This window comes from Pocillopora damicornis, chromosome 13, assembly GCF_964200805.1.
Source record: "Pocillopora damicornis chromosome 13, jaPocDami1.2, whole genome shotgun sequence".
Taxonomy (NCBI): domain Eukaryota; kingdom Metazoa; phylum Cnidaria; class Anthozoa; order Scleractinia; family Pocilloporidae; genus Pocillopora; species Pocillopora damicornis.
Window position 1 is genome coordinate 10,617,129 of NC_142682.1, and position 18,912 is coordinate 10,636,040.

Sequence of the window (18,912 nt, forward strand, 5' to 3'; positions counted from 1 at the left end):
GTTGCCTTACAATGGCTAGAGGCATCTCTTCCCCCCTTGTTTTTGCATTAATGTAGTGGTGAATCCCAATGCAAGGGAAAAAGTAGTGACTCATTATTTAGCTGCAAATGTGCCATGTAGACAGTGGATTTCTCCCCATACTATTGGAAGTGTAGTTGGTCATGTAAAGCAAAAAGGTTTGGAAAATCAACTCCTAGCTCATCTTGCAATATCTATGCTCACAATTTAGTTGACGCAATAGAAAGGGAAGACTGGTGTGCAAACATATATAAGTGACACTGAAAGGAATACAACTCCAAGATGTGAAGTTATTGTGCATTGAAACCCTAAAAAATAAGGCTATGGATTTCCAATGTCTTATTGAAAACAGGGCAGAGTAAGCCTTTATTGTTAAGAAAATGGTATTTAGAATTTGATGTGAATTGGGGTTAAAACTAACAGTTGGTTCCTGCGTCAACATGCGTTCATCGAGATATGAAGCATGTGGGAAGTTTGGAGAGCGTGAAAGATGCGCAAAAGTTGCTTGAGGCATAGCCAAGAGCAACTCTAGCTTCTTGAGTACTCTCCAAACTTCCCAAGTGCTTTATATCTCCATGAACACACAGATGATATATGAAACAGTTGTTTAATGACATTTTCAACCCAATGGAAAATTTTTTTGAGCGTGCACAATAGGAATATGAAGCACACTTGTGCAATTGAATTTAATTAGACAAATTTACATGCTATGCTATAAGTCCTCTTGAGACACCCCACACATGCCAGAAACATGATAGCTAGTGTTTATTAGCATGCCCGTGTGAGCTTTAGTAAGAAACAGTGAGAATCTGGGTTACAAAGAAGAGTTTGGGTGAGAGGGAGCATCTTGGACTTGCTGAACATAGATTTGCAAAGCCAAGGTAGGTTTTATCCACCCTAGATGATATGGCACTACAGGGTGTGAAGATGATATGGTATAAGTACATCTCTTGCAATCATGCAGCTTGCCAGTTTTTAGAGAATTTACTTTTCATATCCAGTGATCTTGGGGAGTAGATGAAAGTCTTCCCAAGTCTGCTTTCTCTAAATCCTGCTTCCTGTGTCACTCTTAATCTTATGACAAAGAGATACTTTGATTGGTCTTGCAACATTAACCATTTTAAGACCATTATTTTCATATTTTCAGAAAAAGTATTTTTATTAACATTACAACAGTGGCCTTGAGTGGTACAGTTTCAAACTTTGCAGCTTCCCACTATTGACAAAAGTAAAGTAGACTTTAAGTTTTAAAGGTACAGGGGCTATGATATCTAGAGTTCTCTATTTTTCAAAATGGAGAGTGCAGTTGTCTAGTATCGTTTCCTCTTCAATATCTCAGGTTTCCAACTCACAGGATGAGTTTCTTCACTCTGAAATGAAAACAAACATTAATAATTATGTCACAATACATGTATCCAGCACATTAACCTTAAAGCTTTTCAAGTAGCAAAGTAAGGCAAAAGTGAAGGATTGTGTCTAAATAGAGACCCAATTTCAGGCAATTATTTCACTTAGAATAAAGGTAGTGATACTTACAGCTGTGTCATCTTCTTTGTAGATCTTGACTGTTTTATCAGCTTCACATGTGATGAGTCGACTGCTACTCAAGTCAAAGGTCATTGCAAAGATACCAGCCTCACTATCCAGAGAGCCAGGTTGCACAGCTGCCTGTAATCGCTGGAAATTATAACCTGTACGCCAATCCCAGAAATGCATCGTTCCATTATCACCTGATAAAGCACAAAAATTATCTGCTCTTAGCCATCAACATATAAGAACACAAGTTATCTCTCAGTTCATTATACAGAGATGCGTCACTGGTTGAAGAATTGGTCATGTCTATGTTGTCTTTGATCCCCTTGACTCCATGTCAAAGATTGTTTAAAATATTCCTCACAAATGTGATAAATAATTCCAATGAGTGCCATTTCTTTGTGGAACACTTGCAGTTATAAAGCTTTTGCAACCTCAACTTTACCTCCTGAAACCAAGACGCCATCAGGGTTAACTGCCATGCAATTCACTATAGAGTTGTGTCCAATCAGATTCTGAAGGAAATTCCCATCTGGGAACTTCCACTGTTTGATGTTGTCAGGAGAAGCTGAAGCAAATGAAAACCTTACAAGAAAACAAACACAAATCTCATTTTAAAGAGTCCTTTCACCGCACCCCACAGCTAGTTATTCAAAGTTATTCAGGTGTGATTATATTTGAGACAACCCTTTTGAAGCCATAAAGCAGGTTCACTTTTGAAGCTAACTCTAAGTTCTTCATGCCAGGTGGGGACTGGGGTCATGATCATGTCCCTGATTTGATTGACTGGAACTTGCTTAATTTCTTGATGAGATAGATGAACTCTTTTTAAAGTGATTCCTCAGAAAAGAAAGTTATAGAACAATTTTTTTGAACTTTCCTTAAATGTTCCCTAGCAGTTTCTGTTTAGAAAGGTGCCATTAAAAAGGTAGGTCACAGTGCTTGTTTAAGAGATGAACATGGCCAAACTTACCCCATTTAGGCCTGTTCTGATGCTAATCATGTATGTCATTTCATTGGTTTATGGTTCATTTTGAGGTAGCTTACCCCATTTAGGCCTGCTCTGATACTAATTGTGTGTGTCATTTCATTGGTTTGTGGTTCATTTTGAGGTAGCTGGAAGCAAGGGTTTTTTGGCTAACATTTTAAAAAAACTTAATAGGTAGATATTTTAGAGCGTATGGAACAATTTGATACATTATTTGTGGAAAATTCACCTAATTTCAAACTACATTGACTTAAAACATTCCTTGAGTCATTAATTTCAAGGTCATAATTTGCATCATGGAGTACCAGGCTTTGAACAAACTTTCAGCTTCATCTTTTTTTACCTTTAATGAATTTTTTAAAATTCATCCAATTTATAGGGGATAATTTGTACACCAATATTATGGAATAAAAATATAGGTCACCATGCTTGTTCAAGAGCTGAAGACCATCCTACATCTTTACCTGGTTCATTTATTGAAAAACAATACCATGTTCTTGGAATGCATGCACATTTATTTCATTTTGTTTTTTTTTTTCACAGTACAAGATGCACAGTGCAGTAGTGAGGAATCACCTTAAATGACATTCTGATCAAGGAAGGGGAGGCACTTTACCAGTACTACATGGGTGTAAAAAACAAGGATTTAAAATTAGGGGAAAACATCATCAGGTATTGACTGACTGAATATCCAACTCTTGCATAGATCATGCCACCAAAAAATCAATCAGTAGACTGAGAAATGGAAAGATATGCTGACAAGCAGACAGATAGACAGACATACCCAGAAAGACTGACTGAGTGACTAATTGACTAGCTGACTGACATTTTACAGAACAACTAACTGATAAACCAGTCTGGTGACAGGAAAACACAATGATTCTAGGTTTTGCATTCATATGTATCTGATTGTGTACTGCTACTTACTGTGTTGGATGTAACACTACAGATCTGACACTTTTCTTGTGATTAGTAAGGGTGACTTTAGACTTGCCAGCTGCCAAATCCCACAGACGAATGGTACAGTCATGGCTTCCTGTAACAACCTAACCAAAAGAAAAACATGATCTCTGATTACTAAAATCTTTGTATAAAACATCTTCTGATCCTCACTTCACTAGTATTGTTTAATGCTGAAATAATTTCATTGACAGCTCCAGATGCTGAAAAAACTTCCCAGAGAACATTTCTGAGGATAATTGTTCAAATATGCCCTTGTGTTTTAGGTTACATAGATTGAAACTTTGATAACAAAATTTATAGTACGACATTAGCCTGAATTAGAGTTCAAGGTGGCCAAGGAATACAGAGATAAACAACAACAAGAAAAAACTGGATCACTGAAATACTGATTTGCATTACATTTTCCATTTAAGTAAGAGATAATTATTTAAGCTGAAACAATAAATTAATGCCGAAACGCATCTGAATGTGTCTCAATGTATGACTATCAATTATGTGGGGAAAAAGTATCATGCATTTCTACCTGATGATATTGAAAAATCATCCTAGGTTAAATTAACAGGTACTTGTCTGAGGATAACTTTTCAAAGTGGAGCCAGCCATGTTATAGTTGGATCAAGCATTTTACTAACCTGAGGCTCTGCAGCCTGAGCTTTAACAACTGCTACTGTACTTGTATGACCTGTCAGAGTGTGTATGCAGGCTTTGGTTCTCATGTCCCAAACCTGAAAACAATAATCGATGTCTTGAGTCAATCTGAGAGGTTAATCACTATACTTTATACAACATTTAAATTTCTTACAACAGAGTACTCACTGAAAGTTTGAAAATGATACTAAGGGTATCACTATGATTTTGTTGCATTCAATTGATTCTCAAGACACCCTAAAGTAGAAAACAGAGAAAGTCAACTGAATGAGAAGCTTTCTCCTGCACGAAAGCAGTTGTGGTAGCTGGTACAAACCAAAAAAAGTAGCTTGTTAATTTTGCCTGCTGCCAGTTCTACAAATACAACATCATGTTTCTTGTTATACTCATCATTGTTACCATCATTGTCATTATAATCATCATATCCTTCACATGATAATGATAAACTGCCCCAAATTTTAATGATTGTGCTCCAAAAGCCTTTCAGAAAAGGCGCACCAGTGTATTTGATATACTTTGATACAGAGGCCAGATGGTTACTGGTTCTGATAGTTATGTTAATAACAACTAAGGGTAGAAAATTCACCCTGGTTGTTGCATCTCTACCACAAGTGAACAACACATCAATTGTAGGATGGAGATCCAGTGAATAAATAGCACTCAGGTGACCATGGTAGTGCCGCACAACCTGCAAAACATTTACGACAAGAACAAGTTTTGATTAAAACAAATTGATAGAGTGATTGATGAGTAAGCATAATGAGTCATTTTACTAGAGAAATGTAAAAGTACCTTGTTGTACTCCAAGTCCCAGCATTTGACTTGTTTGTCCTCTCCACATGAAAACAGATATGGTTGTCTTGGACTCACAGCCAAACCCCTAACAGTACTTATATGGCCAGTTAGGGATAACTTAAGTTTGCCACTTCCAAGCTCCCATATCTGAATAAAATAAATCATAAGTTGTACTCAAAGATGATGTCATGACAGATGGCATTCTTGTAAATAAATTGCCACAAATCTTACATCATTCCACAGCAAGAGATAAAAGCAATGCACACCAAGCAACTTAAACATCTAGGCCCTGGCTCACAGCTTCATGTCTCAAGTAACTTGGTTAAAATTGAGACAAGCCTACTTTGATAAACCAAAAACCAGCCAGATATATGTCAGTGGATGAACAGGCTAGGTTGCCTCTAACCAAAAAACCAGGTTGCCTCTAAAGAGACAAATCTTTAATGGGGTTGTTGTCCTATGTTGAAGGACTTTTTGCAACAACAAACATTTCATGTTTTTTTCTATGACAAAGTTGTCCATTTAGGGTCATTTCATAACATGAGTAATTTTGTATTTCAGTATTCCTTTTCAAATACAGCTATCCTGTTACTGTTATATTCAAATTCTTGTTTTACATAAAATATTCTTTTTGGAACAAGTTTCTGGTTTTGTATAGAATTTGCATGGACAGCTGTTTAGGAACTTAAGTTGAAGGGAGGGTGGACAACAATTTAGATCAAGAAGTAACCCCAGCGACAAGATGTGTGCCTCTTTAAACAAGGCCAAAAAAGACAGTTAATCTTTATCTGTCACCAGCAGATCTTATGTTCAGAGGCTAAAGATTTGAAGATGAGTTAGACTTGAAATATGTTCTTGCTGTACCTTGATTGTCCTGTCAGCAGATCCTGTAGCAAACCACTGGTTACCAGGCTCTACAGCAACTGATCTTACCCAACCAGTATGGCCACTGATTACCTGCAACAAGAGTTATGGTGTAATCTAAAAAACAGAAAAACACTACAGTCCCACAAACTCAACTACTTTATTAAACAGCGAGTAATGTTCTTAACAAGGAGCCACTCCTAAACATAATATGATACTTATCGTTAATAAACTTAATTATGTCCAGCACAGTCTATATCCACAGTCTTCTGCAATAACTTCTTAGTATAGCTTTCAAAACAGTTTTTGCACTGATGATAACTACTTCTCTTACTACATAAGCGAGTCTTAATATACATTCACAAAGTGTTCTGGAACATTCCAGAAGCTTACTCAAGAACTATTTTGGCAATATTACATAATAAATACATGACTTGATGAAATGTCCTGGAAAGTTCTCTGATATGTAAGTCAGCGTGACTCAGCAGTCTGGAAATTTCTAGAAGATTATATTTACAATAATTTCTCATAGCACAAGTCACCAAAAGTCAAAGGCATTTTCAAAAATTATTGACAGGAGCTCATTCTCATCTTACTTGCAATTATCATCCAATATAATTACATCAGTGATATTGAGTATTTTAGAAATTGGTGAGCCCATAATACACATGCATCAAGTGCAAACACAAATAAAAAATTAAAATATGTTAAAGAAAAAGTACATACATCTTTGGTTGATTGACTAATTTTTAATTTTTCAGTAAAAAATGTATTTTCCTTTTTTTAAAGCCATCAATTCACAAATAAGATGAAAAAGCAAAGTTGTTACCCTCATGAGTTTCCATGGTGGATGCCACTGTGGTTTGGGCAAGGATGCCGCTTTCTTTTGCTGAATTAATGCTGTCGAAGATTTGTTTCCTCCAACAGAAACCAATGCTTTAGATGAAGGCCCAAGTCTCTCCTTTCCACCTGAGGCTGAAGCCTTCTGTTGAATGGCCAAAACACCTGGGCTTTCTTTCTGGGATTGGAGTCTGTGAGTTTTTATAAAATTGATTTAAACAGAATAAAAAAGTGATAATACAATCAAGCTCAGTTATTTAATTGAGTTTATGATAAATTTCTGAAAGATTATCTGCAGGTAGAAGTCCTTCAATTCAAGCAAACAATTCTTCTGCTCAGTCATAAAATTTCATATCTGTTAAAAGTAACAGCAACTATAGCAACTTTAAGTGGGAAATATGAAAATTGATAACAATTCCTTACAATTGTACAAGTATCTTGACAAAATACTCACTGTGCTGCTGAAGGTGGCAAACCTGACATGAGTTGTTGAACTCCAGCCTGCGATGGGGACCTTATGTTTGCTGCAGTGTCTGCAGTCAGTGCAACACCTAACATAAACAAAATCAGTTTTAAAAATACCTCATTGCTGAATTTTCAAAGAAAAATAATTGATGTGCTTCGGAAAATATAACATATACAAACTAATGTTGCCAAATATTCTTTACTGAAACTCAGCAAGTCGTGATACAAAAGTAAGGGAAACAAGAGTTTGAAAAAAGTTAAACTAAAGGAGTATTAAGGGTACAGCTGGCGTAGAAACACATTAGAGTGGTTTAGCAAGAGGAAGGGAACGTCATTTCAGAACGGGAAAGCGCGTGGATGATCTGGACACGACTCTATTTCGACTTCCGGTGTCAGCGTTGCCGTTCTCCCTATCAAGTTCAGGACGTCATTTCGTTGGTTTTCCCGTCGTGATCAAAACGCCTAGGGTTTGCGTTCATTGTGCACTCATAAACGAGATGATGCTGTTTAGAATGATTTCAGAACTCATTTCCAAGATAACCAGGTTCCTTTCTCTATTTTATTCGGTGAATTTGTGAAAATTTACCGCTACGTTTATTCTGGATTCCCGAAAGGAAACACGATTGTCAGCAAGCGATCTAAGATCTTAGGACTCAGTTACCTTTTGTAATTGAGCGTGGCTTTAAGCAACGTAAGGGCTCTCTTTGATACATTTCTTAAACCATGTATGAAAACTCCAAGAATGGTTGCTGTTAATTTTATCGTGAATCAATTCATCAATAAATTAAGCTTGCTTCATGTTGAAGTTTATCAAAATGAAACAACACGAAGGTTACCTGCTGTATTATTCAGTGTTATTTGTTGTCATTGTCATTTTAACCGTGATTAAAAACTGTTCTGCAATCGAAGTCAGAGATAAAAAAATTCGAGAATAGCTCGGGTTCGCACTTTTTTACGTCTATTTTTTGATCAGCGCCGGTGAAAACTAAGGCAAGAAAGTCATCCACGAAAGAAAATAACAATCAACTTGATTTCGGCACGGCTTTCTAAATCTATTGATTTGATTTAGTCTTGAACGACTTTATTCGTTAAAAAAATCAAATTAAACAAAAACAAAAATAAAACAGGAACGAAGTCTGATTCCTCAGTCTAACCGTTTCGTTGGTGACTAGTTTGAGTGCATTTCATTCGTTCATAGTTAAACGGGAACTCATTGTAAACAACTCCATAGTTGGGTCGCTTGATCTCTACATGTTTTTGCCATAACTTCTGATAACTCCGTTCAAAATGCATTGCAACTCTAAGAAGGTGGTGCTCAAAAGAGGTGTACTGTCATGATTGAGAAGAATATTCAGTAAACCAGGGAAAAAACGGCGACGATTTCAATTCCAAATTATACTTTACAAAATTATGAAGAAAAACGAGTAGTGCTGAAATCTAGAAGCACGAAACGAAATGACAGCGATACAAATCATAGAAAAAAAATATATTTAGTGGGCTTCAAAATCTGATAGACCACAGGCGGCCCAAGCTCCAGCTGTGAGATGATCATCTTGCGCAAAAACAGTCATGGCGGAATTATAAGAGTTTGTATGGGAATATTTACGACCGCTCTAAGGTATAAAATAATACGTCAAATTCTCAAAAAAAATACCTCACCTTACTTTCACAGCGTATCGCTTGTTATATGACCGCTTACTTTGATGAAAAGAACGCATATTAGCGAGTTGTCCATTTCGAGGTTTTCAACGTTCATAAGAAAAGCCCTTGAAAACCTCGAAATAAACAACTTGCTTAAATGGGCTCTTTTCATCAAAGTAAGCGGTCAGATAACAAGCGACACACTGTGGAAGTAAGGTGAGGTTTTTTTTTTTTGAGAATTTGACGTATTTTTTATTCCTTAGAGCGGTCGTAAATATGCCCATACAAACTCTTATAATTCCGCCATGACTGTTATTGCGCAAGATGATCATCTCACAGCTGGAGCTTGGGCCGCCTGTGGATAGACTCGAGACTGGAATGGAATAATTTCAAAGTTTAACCGCCCATGTGGATTCATATTAACCACTCACTTGTAGTAAACTATCCTCGGTTTGTGCTTGTTACACTCTCGAAGAGGATAATTTGTTGTCCTTCTATCCTATGAAACCGTAAATTCAAAGCTGATAATGATCCTAAAAAGCCAAGGTTAGGATATTCAAGAACGAAACAAAAGAATAAATATAACGTGGACGGTTCGTTGAAACGACTGCTAAGTCACTTTTCAACACAACGCGACGGCGTTCTCGACCCAGTTTCTTCTCGGCATTTTTGCTGCGCGCGCCGTTCTGAAATGACGTTCCCGTCCTCTTGCTAAACCACTCTATTGTCAGTGTGTAACCACAGCTAACTTGTGTGGAACACAGCTGTAAATGTGCACCTTACAGGTAAAAGTTCACTTCAATTGTCAGTAAGATAATCTATCTATTTGACCTTCCAGTACTTTTCAAGGTAATGAGCTTAAGTGACACAACAACTATACAGGATGTGAAGTTGTTATAGATTACCTGGTGCTGATGGATAAGGATGTGATCCTTGTATTAATGGGGGCACATCTGAAACTGAGAACAAAAAAAGAAAGTCAACAGCCAATTTCATTTCCCTCAGGGAAATGACGCTTTTACACTCCTTCATTAGGATGACATTTCTCTTGTAAATGAGGGTTAGAGAAAATGGTGAAAATTTGGCTCCCTGAACAAATAACAAACATTTTTACTTGGTAATTCTAACACGAGGTATGTACATGATGCAACTTAATTCCATGCTTGGGTCAAATTTTATTCTTCACTGTTTCTAAGTTTAATACAAATCTGTGTGGGATAGATAGGAAAATAACATTTGGCCAAGTATGAATTGAATCAAAAGATATTTACTCTTCTTTAGTTTAAAGAGTGTCCCTTACCTTCTTGTGATGGGTACTCTCCAGTTGCTGGATTTCTGCTTGATGCAGTGTTTTCTTTAGCAGGAACCAAGTCTTTCACCACAAAATATTCATCACGAACTTTGCATAATCTTTTCACTTCATCACTATGTAAAAAAATGTACACAGTATGTGAGTAAGATGTGTTCAAAATGTCTCAAAGCAGTTTAAACTTCATTTCCCTTTGTTGGAAAGAAAGATGACCCACTATGACATTACAATGTCAAAAACATTAAAGTTTGATAAAACTCTGCCCAATAAAATTTATTCAAGCTACAGACCACACTTTCTACCCATTTACTTGCCTAATAACTCACATGGGATGTTGGGGCAACAACAGAAAAGTTTGTAAATCACAAGCCACTGTTTGCAGACTTTCCAAGTGTTCTTCCCACAACTGAAGTGGGTTATTATAACAGCTAACTTGTAGGAAGTGCAGTTTATTGCTTTTGCAAAGTAAACTTACAACAACAACAAAAAATTTCTATGGGTTTACTGGTGCAATAAACAACAGGTTTTTGTCTAGTCAGGGTGCTCATAGTACCACAACCATTTTCTAAAAATTACCAATTCTACAACTGAGGAAAGACATGAGATGTATATGTATGTTCAATTCTTTGTAATTTGGAAAGGACTTATCCCTTCATATTTCACACTCCTCGTTTATCACTTGCAAGGGTTAAGTTGTGAACCAAATATTTTTGGAACTCAGATTAAGCTGTCAGTTACTGGTCACAAAACTGGTTAATGCTGAGAAGTTGCAAACCAAAAAAAAATGTGACATTTTCAGGACCTTATCCTATTTTTCGGATCTACAATCCATTTCGTCAGAGATTACAAAGAAATTATGCGAAGAGTAGGTGTTGGATACCTACTACATTGACATTAAAACAAAAAGAATAGTATGCTAGATGCGCTGAGGCCATTCTAAAGCTATTCTACTGAAATCAATAGATTACTATTCTGAAATAGCACCAAAAAATTTGCAATTTACACTCCAAGGCAAAGGATTCTTGTAAGAACCAAAGGTAACTTATCTTCAAACACTACCTTTTTTGATCCCTTTTCAGCGGTAGAGCGTTATCATGAAGAAACATATCATGACTTCTCTTCAGAGAACGAAACACAAGGGTGTGAACTGAATGCTTTACAATGTCCTGAAACAAAAAATACTCATTGAATCAGTTAAAAGAATGAGAGAAGGTTGCAAGCGCAAAGAACCAATTTACCTCCGCCATCTTGAATGTTGGTACTACGCATAATCTTTTAATGTTCAACCGCTGATTACTAGTCCTGCTGAGGAAGATCGAGGGAAGCTGGTAAAGAGAAGATTCTCCCGCCACTTTCTGCCAGACGCTTCTAGACGCAAGCATTAAACATTAAGGAGAGAGTATTTTACTTTTGTTAACGGACACATAACAGCTTCGAATCGGAAGAGATGAATGAAGATATTGACGAAGCGATGATGAAGACATTTGTACACAGGGTGTTCAGGAAGAGCGATAACATTGGGTAAGTTGAGAAAGATGTTTATTTTTGTCTTGTCACAAACGTGGGACAAAGAAAAAATTCTGAGTACCCCATGAGGAATCGAACCTCAGACCTTCGGATTCCGCGCTCCAATGCTGTACCAACTAGTCACAGAGACTCCACGGTGAGCGAGGTCTGTTACGAAGTTCATATGACTCGCGTCTTGCGTACTGCTAGGATCAGCAATGTCGATAGCGTAATGTTTGTAAATAGAAATAAGAGAGATGGTAAGTTTTTGAGCCCGGTAAAGAAATAGAAATAGATGGTTTTTTTTCATCTTGTCACAAGCTCGGGACAAAGAAAAAAATTCTGAGTGCCCCATGAGGAATCGAACCTCCGACCTTCGGATTCCGCGCTCCAATGCTCTTAAGTTGTTGCTCCGCCAAACTGCAAGTGTACCCGCAAATAACGATAAATTGATCCAATATTGCTCCAATGGGGCTAGTCTGCGAAATTTCCAGCCAATCATTTGCATAGAATTGAATATGAATAGTGACTATCGATTTATTCCCTGTTGCCCTGAGACTTCTCGCAAGAGTCTTTTTCTGATCTTCCCCTTTCTTTAAATTTATATTAGGGGTCAAAGAGCGTGTCCTTTGTGGCTCTGTGTTGGTGTCCCTGGCCCTAAATTGTAAATGTTAATGGTCCAACTATGATTCCCACAGTATTATAGAAGAGGTCCTTTACTTTAAATTCTCAAACAAACTTTTTATGTTTACTCTCAGCTACCTCCTTTGATCATATTCAGTTATCTTAAAAAAGATAAGACCTGTGACAGATCCATTTTGGATTAATCCAATGTTCAATTTTAGTTTCCTTGATTTTTTGATGTAGGAGGCTTACTGTCAAATCATTACGTCATCAATTTCTTGAACACCTGGGATTAGAGAAACTGGAAGCTTACCAGAGGGAAGTCTTCAAAAAGACTGTGCATAATGTCTATGCTTTTTATACAAATAAAAATCAAGGACAAAGTGAAGGTGATCAAGGTGAATTTGATATAAATATACTTACTTATATATAGAACTTTTTCAAGGGTGTGATGCTAGAGAAGGTAATTCAAGGGTTAATATTGCAAGGTAGGGTGGGGGCTGGGGGTTAGAAACTGTAAATGTTATGAAAAGATAGACAGGGTTGTACCTAGGAGTAACAGTCAATTGTATACTGTGGCCACCAAGGTAAAGGTATCTTGGGAAAAAGCTCTTGTGGGTGACAGATTGTCATGAATAACAGTCATTCATAAGACCTCAAATCTATCTCTACTCTTACTCCAATTATCACACTTAATAATTAAATGGAAGAATGGCTTTCAGGTGGTGATAAGGAGAGTGTTAAAAAACAGTCCCCATTTTCAAAATATACTTTCAGTGTACATTTCCATCATTTAAATAATATTTTGACAAATATTCTAGTTCAAATAGATCAAGTCATCCATGATTAGCTTAGCTTGAATATATTTAGAGCTGTTAGACAGGGACAGTAGCAGCTGGCTACTTTCATCTCATTTACCGTATTTACCCGTGTATAATGCGCGCCTGTGTATAATACGCAACCTAATTTTTGACCTTTTTTTTCCGAAAAAAAAGATTTCATGACAAATACCAAGAATTAAAACTTTCATTTTTTCACTTAATTAACAAGAGCTGGGAATTCATCAATAATATGTTTACAACAATTTCTAACTAGTTGCTACTACAAATATCGAACGCACCGAGCACCTATTTACAAGCTTTTCTATTCAGTAACAGTCAAACGTTTTATAAATGTTGTAACTTGAAGTCCTTACTAATATACCTAAATTCACAACTTGAATTATTATCATAACAGCCGTTCATAAACATTATTTCTACTCACAGTACTGCTGGTAGCTTGAATATAATTACTGCATTGCAATTGCGTGATTTAAGTAAAATGTTCAGTGTCTTTAAACCGACTCACAGTCCGATTCGAATAGGTTTTCAATGACTGAATCCTCAAGTTCATCAGTGATTTCAGTTGAATTGTAAACCAATTCATCTTGTGATTCATTCGAATTGTTTGTGATCCCACACTTCAGAGAGAGGCAGCAATCATTTCTGATGGAATGCCTTCCTACGCTTGTGAAATATACGAACAGATCAGTTCCTCCGAAGCCTTTTTTTGTCGTCCAGTAAGTTCGTGAATTCCATCAGCCATCCACTCCTTTCGGACTCCATCTCTAAATGGTTTGTTCAAAGATACATCGAGCGACTGGAGAAGGGAAGTTCGCGTTTGAAGGAAGTGTTCACAGTATCTGTCATGTGAGCTTCAAATGAGTCGTAAACAAGCAAGCTCTTTCTCCTCCCCAGGCCACCGATCCGTGCACTTTTACTTTCTTTGTTGCGTTTTAAACGTATGCAAATTAGGACGTGCTTGACAAACAATAGAATCCGTGTATAATACGCACCGCAATTTTGATGCTTGTTTTTATGGAAAAAAAAGTGCGCATTATACACAGGTAAATACGGTATTGTCATTACTGATGAAAAACTGTGCAATGATTGAAATACTATCTGAAATTTTTGAAAGAGCTATTTGTAAGTTTTGAGAGGAACTGAGTTATATGATATATCAGTGACAGTTTTGTAAGTGTACATATTGCCATGTTTAGCATATACTCAATGGTTGGTGTAAGCATGGTGGGATGCTGGGACATTTTAGCTGGAGAGGTCTTAGTCTTGTTTGAAATCTGTTGAAACAAGGTCAGGATAACTAGGTTACTTATAACTTCTTATTTAAGCTGTATAAGCTTTGTTTTAACAAGAAGTGTACCTTGACTTGAGTAACATGCAAGAACACTGTTTACTTAGTTCCTAGCTTATAAAATATTGTTGTTCATTAGAGTCAAGTGTGGAAGATTCCCAGACAGCTGATGACTCAAGTGATGCCACAACATCCACTTCATCTTTCAATTCAAAGCAAAGGCAAAGAAAACACTCAATAGACAACAAAAAGAGATCATCTAATGTTCATGATACAAATTTAGGTGACATTTGTGACAATGAAATACTTGATAACACCAATGATTTGTCTGGAGAACAATACAAAGAACAAAGAGAAGCAAATGAATACGGAAAAGAAGCAATGGACAAGGAAAATATAGATCAAAGGAATACTGTTTCAAATGGAAAAAGTTCTCTAAAGCTAAATGGAAAGTCTACATTGATTTTGATAAAAAGTAAGGACAAGGAGCAAATCAAGAGGTCTCCATTTAAGAAGAGAAAAATATCCCAGGACATTGATGATGATCCAGAAATTGACGAGGAAAGAACAGAAGAAAAGAGTATACCTAAAAAGGTGTTAGTGGAAAGTGTTGAGGATGCAGAGGTATCCAATGATGACAGTGAGGTAGTAAGGAACAACAATATATCCAAAAAGAAAAAGACATTGGAGAGTGATGAAGATGAAGAACCTATGGAATCTAACCATGACATTGATGATGAAATACATAAACAAACACAAGGAGGTGGAAGGAAAAATGGTCATGAAGCAGACCAAAGTGATGTGAGGGTGAATGATGATGATAATTCATGGAAGGGAAAACAGAAAGGGAAGTCAGAGGTAGCTGAAACATTATTATCACCAGACAGAAAGGGAAGAAAAATGCTTGCATTAAATTTTGGGGCACTTTTACAATGAACCACTTTCACATTGCTTTGCAGACTACTTAACCAAGTTCACTTAATGAGCAAGTGTTCACTTGTTCTAAATATGTACTGAATAAAGATTTAGATATATGAAAATTCACATATTTGCACTGCGGTGGAAAGATGAAATTAGAAGATCCTCGCAGCTAAGAACACTACTGAAACTAGTAGTTGTAAGTAGGACCTGGAAAAAAAAAAAAAAAATTTCAGGCCCGTACGGGATTTGAACCCATGACCTCTGCGATACCGGTGCAGCGCTCTACCAGTTGAGCTAACAAGCCAACTGGGAGCTGGTCAATGAATTGGGTACAAATAAACATCCGAGTGAATGAAGATTTAGATATATGAAAATTCACATAGAGCGCTGCACCGGTATCGCAGAGGTCATGGGTTCAAATCCCGTACGGGCCTGAAATTTTTTTTCCAGGTCCTACTTACAACTACTAGTTTCAGTAGTGTTCTTAGCTGCGAGGATCTTCTAATTTCATCATTTACTGAATAACTTAATATAAAAAGTTTTAGCTCAAGAAGCTTGAGTTGTTTGTGCTCTTCAAACTTTTATGGGGGCTTCCACATCTTAGCACAAACCATGTTAAACATCCATCAAGAGTATTTTTGCTTTAAGGGAATATTTTTGAAAGATTTTTGGCAGTGGTATGAATATGCCAAGACTTGATAGACTGCAAGGCAAATCAACTTCTATTTTGGGCAAAACACCCATTTGGTGAACGACTTCAAACACTTTAAAGAAAACCAGGTTCTTACTACGATGAACAAACCAACTTATGGCTTTTTTTGTCTAATTGAGCACATGAAATTACCGGTACTTTGTCTACTTGGGTAGCCTCAAGATGACAAAAGTTTTGCCGTTTTAAGGGTCACGTTGATTTTTGGCCAACAACATGGGGTTACACTGAATTGGCCAGCAAGACAAGTTGGTAAGTTCTTGCTCTTTTTCATTGCTCCTCTCAGGATTTGAATGAGTAAATTTCATTGTTTTGCAGGAGATAGGCTCCTCTAGAAGAAAGAAAAAGTCATCACCACCTTCTGCAGACAGTGTTAGACTAAAAAACTTAAAACGTTTTGTTCGAACCTGTGGACTGCGTAAAAACTATGTTAAACTGTTTGCTGCATGTAATTCCATGTCTCAGAAAGAGACAGTTTTAGAAACAGTGCTGCGAAAGGATACTGGGTTTGAAGGTAAAATTTCATTAATAATACTTAATTTGGTCACATAATTAGTTTTTCTAATTATCAGACTGCAAAATGCATAGTTTTCACTGCTTCGTCCTCTGGAAAATACAGGTTGGTTTATTAATTGTCCTTGTCTTTATTTAGTAAATGTTTAAGTGATAGTAGGAAGTACTTTGGATGGTGTAGGTTTGTTAGTGTATATGTAACCATTTCTCTGTTATTCAGGAAGAATATCGCTTGGTATGTGTAAGGAGTTCAAGCAGGCCAGGGAGGAAGCAGATGAAGTAGCTGAGCTTGATTGTGGCAATATCATCTCCACAGGTTAGAAAGCAGTGACCTTAAACGGAAAAATTGAGTAGCGAGTTCTCTTTGTTCAGGTGCAGGTGTCATGGCAGATTGAACGCAAAATTGTAGGCCATGAAATTTCTTTCCTTACATATTTAAAAAGAACCATTTACCTTTCTCAAATTTTATTCAGAAGGAAGTTATTTCAACCCTTGACGATGTTCCCTAATATAAAATGATATTCCTTTCAGCAGAGAATGTCAGACTTTTCACGAAACATATACTTACTTGCCATATAATTCATTTTATCTTTCATTCTGAATGCAGTTGCGTTGGGACCGAAGACCTTTTGCCGATTAAAAGCTACTAATTTGTTGAGAAGTATTGAAATTACTTGAGGTGCGCTCTAGAAAGATGGCGAAGGCGCTGACACCTTAAAAAATTTGTTTTGAGACGTTTTGAGTTAGTTGCAGCCAGAGTTAGGGTGTGACATTTAAACAAGATAATTCATATCTTCCAAAGATCAGTTTAGTTGGTAAATTAGTTTATTATTTATTACTTTAGATGGTGGAGGGCGGCCAACTAGAAGCAGCCGTATAATATCAGATCGCAAGCCAACACCCAGTACCGTCCTAAACTCAAACCCTAAACTGTTCAGCCGACTTCAGGGAGTGGTTGATAGTGATTCCAGTAATTCGGAGGACGAATATAATGGAGGAAAGAACGAGCGGAGCACTTCTCCTTACAAGAACAGTAGTCAAGGAAACTCCAAAAAGAGACGAAGAGTTGACAGTAGCTCAGATGACGACGAGGAATAAGCCATCCAAGATGTTTGTAACCATTATTTTACACAATTTTATATACCATTGTTTTATCAGTAACATAAAAAATAAATCAATTATAACGAGGATGGCAAAGGGTTGATATGTGACGCGTGATTAGGGCCAAATTTAATGTGTGACGCGTGAATTTACAGAAAGGCAAGCGTGATTTGTAAATTTATGAAGGCGTAATTCGCCTCTTGAAATATAAGTGACCCGTGAATTGTTTCTTTCATGCGATAAAACCCTAAGATTTCCCTGAAACCTTGTAGAAAAGAAGAGGGATTTGAAGTTTCCCCTTTGATATACGTCCCGCGTGAATTTCTCTAAAATTCGTGCGTGAAACGGGAACAAGATCCCCTCTGCCACCCCCTGTAATGAATACCATCTTAGTGCGCTTGACCTTAAAGCTCGCGTAGTTCGAATCAGTAAGTCTCATAGTAAAACTTATTAATTCGTAGATTTCTAAATTGGTATTTTTGTTAAGCTCATTGAATTTTTGGCATTCATGTCCATTAACACCCTATGGATTCAAGGATTTTTATCTCTATTGAAGAAATCTGTGTTAATCGCGGTCATTTTCTCTTCAAAGTACTTTCTTGTTCAGGAGGGAAAATTACAGGCCTTTGAATTGTACTGTCGAGTTTTTGTTTTGTTTTGTTTTTTTTCAGTTGTATTCCACTGCGCTTTTTAGTTTTGAACCATGTTAGACTTATGCACCATTCACATCAGCGAAACATGTGTAGTTTATCAATGTTTAACTGAATGAAAACAGAAACGAGAATTAGAAAACTGAATTTCCCTTATGCTTGAAGTAGTCATTTGTATTTTCAATGTGCCAACTTGAAAATCGACAAAAATTGGTCTAAGCAGCTTCGACGAAGAAGACAATTTTAAACTGTCTGACAAAAAACAGCTTTAAAATGTGTAAGCTTTGGCATGGTGGGAATAAGACGAATTCGCCTGTGGCTATTTGATGAGCCGAATATACTTCTCTCTGTCTTTTCAGAGCAACCTTGCTCCGTTAGCATCAGGTCTGTATCGATTAACAAATGAAGGAAAGAGGTGTTTGACCCTCATGTAGTCAGAGGCCACTATCTTGGGTTTTCTAGCAAGCGTCCGAAATCGGACTTAACTAACCAAAAGTTAACGGATATTTGTTAACTCCTAGCGATAGGCTATCTGTCACTTTAATGATTCACTTATCGTTTTGGGTATAAACTGGAGTCGTTTTGTTGGGCGTTGCATTTTCAAACTTTTTTAACTATGTTGTTACTTTCATCATTTTTAGAAGTTTTGACGTGTGTTTAATGTTATTAAAGTTGTCTCCTTTGTCATTGATTG

General features: G+C 36.8%; 2 protein-coding genes across 3 annotated transcripts; one reads left to right on the top strand and one right to left on the bottom strand.

Annotated features, from left to right (window-relative positions):
• Positions 1-1,150: 1,150 nt before the first annotated feature.
• Positions 1,151-11,333, bottom strand: LOC113680360 (pleiotropic regulator 1). The gene is made up of 14 exons (XM_027197383.2): positions 11,303-11,333; positions 11,124-11,230; positions 10,056-10,180; positions 9,661-9,714; positions 7,104-7,200; positions 6,639-6,840; positions 5,810-5,902; positions 4,943-5,092; positions 4,737-4,838; positions 4,135-4,227; positions 3,467-3,585; positions 1,997-2,136; positions 1,555-1,748; positions 1,151-1,388 (listed from the first exon to the last, which is right to left on the bottom strand). Exons 1-14 carry the CDS (start codon positions 11,309-11,311, stop codon positions 1,329-1,331), a joined length of 1,545 nt encoding a protein of 514 aa, XP_027053184.2. The 5' UTR covers positions 11,312-11,333; the 3' UTR covers positions 1,151-1,328.
• LOC113680397 (uncharacterized) lies at positions 11,135-18,907 on the top strand. 2 transcript variants are annotated; one of them, XM_027197427.2, is made up of 6 exons: positions 11,135-11,585; positions 12,438-12,592; positions 14,464-15,182; positions 16,273-16,468; positions 16,688-16,783; positions 17,312-18,907. In XM_027197427.2, exons 1-6 carry the CDS (start codon positions 11,512-11,514, stop codon positions 17,563-17,565), a joined length of 1,494 nt encoding a protein of 497 aa, XP_027053228.2. In that variant the 5' UTR covers positions 11,135-11,511; the 3' UTR covers positions 17,566-18,907. The 2 variants fall into 2 exon arrangements, with proteins under 2 accessions (XP_027053228.2, XP_089048179.1); XM_089192053.1 differs by having other exon boundaries at positions 11,445-11,585; positions 12,438-12,583.
• Positions 18,908-18,912: the final 5 nt, after the last annotated feature.

Excerpts from the sequence above, each read along its gene's own strand:
- LOC113680360 (XM_027197383.2), bottom strand. Across the intron at positions 7,201-9,660 it reads TCCTTATCCATCAGCACCAG|GTGTTGCACTGACTGCAGAC; the intron begins GTAATCTATAAC and ends TGTTTATGTTAG. Across the intron at positions 5,903-6,638 it reads CACCATGGAAACTCATGAGG|GTAATCAGTGGCCATACTGG; the intron begins GTAACAACTTTG and ends CTCTTGTTGCAG.
- LOC113680397 (XM_027197427.2), top strand. The coding sequence starts at position 11,512 with ATGAATGAAGATATTGACGAAGCGATGATGAAGACATTTGTACACAGG. Across the intron at positions 12,593-14,463 it reads ACAAAGTGAAGGTGATCAAG|AGTCAAGTGTGGAAGATTCC; the intron begins GTGAATTTGATA and ends GTTGTTCATTAG. Across the intron at positions 16,469-16,687 it reads AAAGGATACTGGGTTTGAAG|GAAGAATATCGCTTGGTATG; the intron begins GTAAAATTTCAT and ends TCTGTTATTCAG.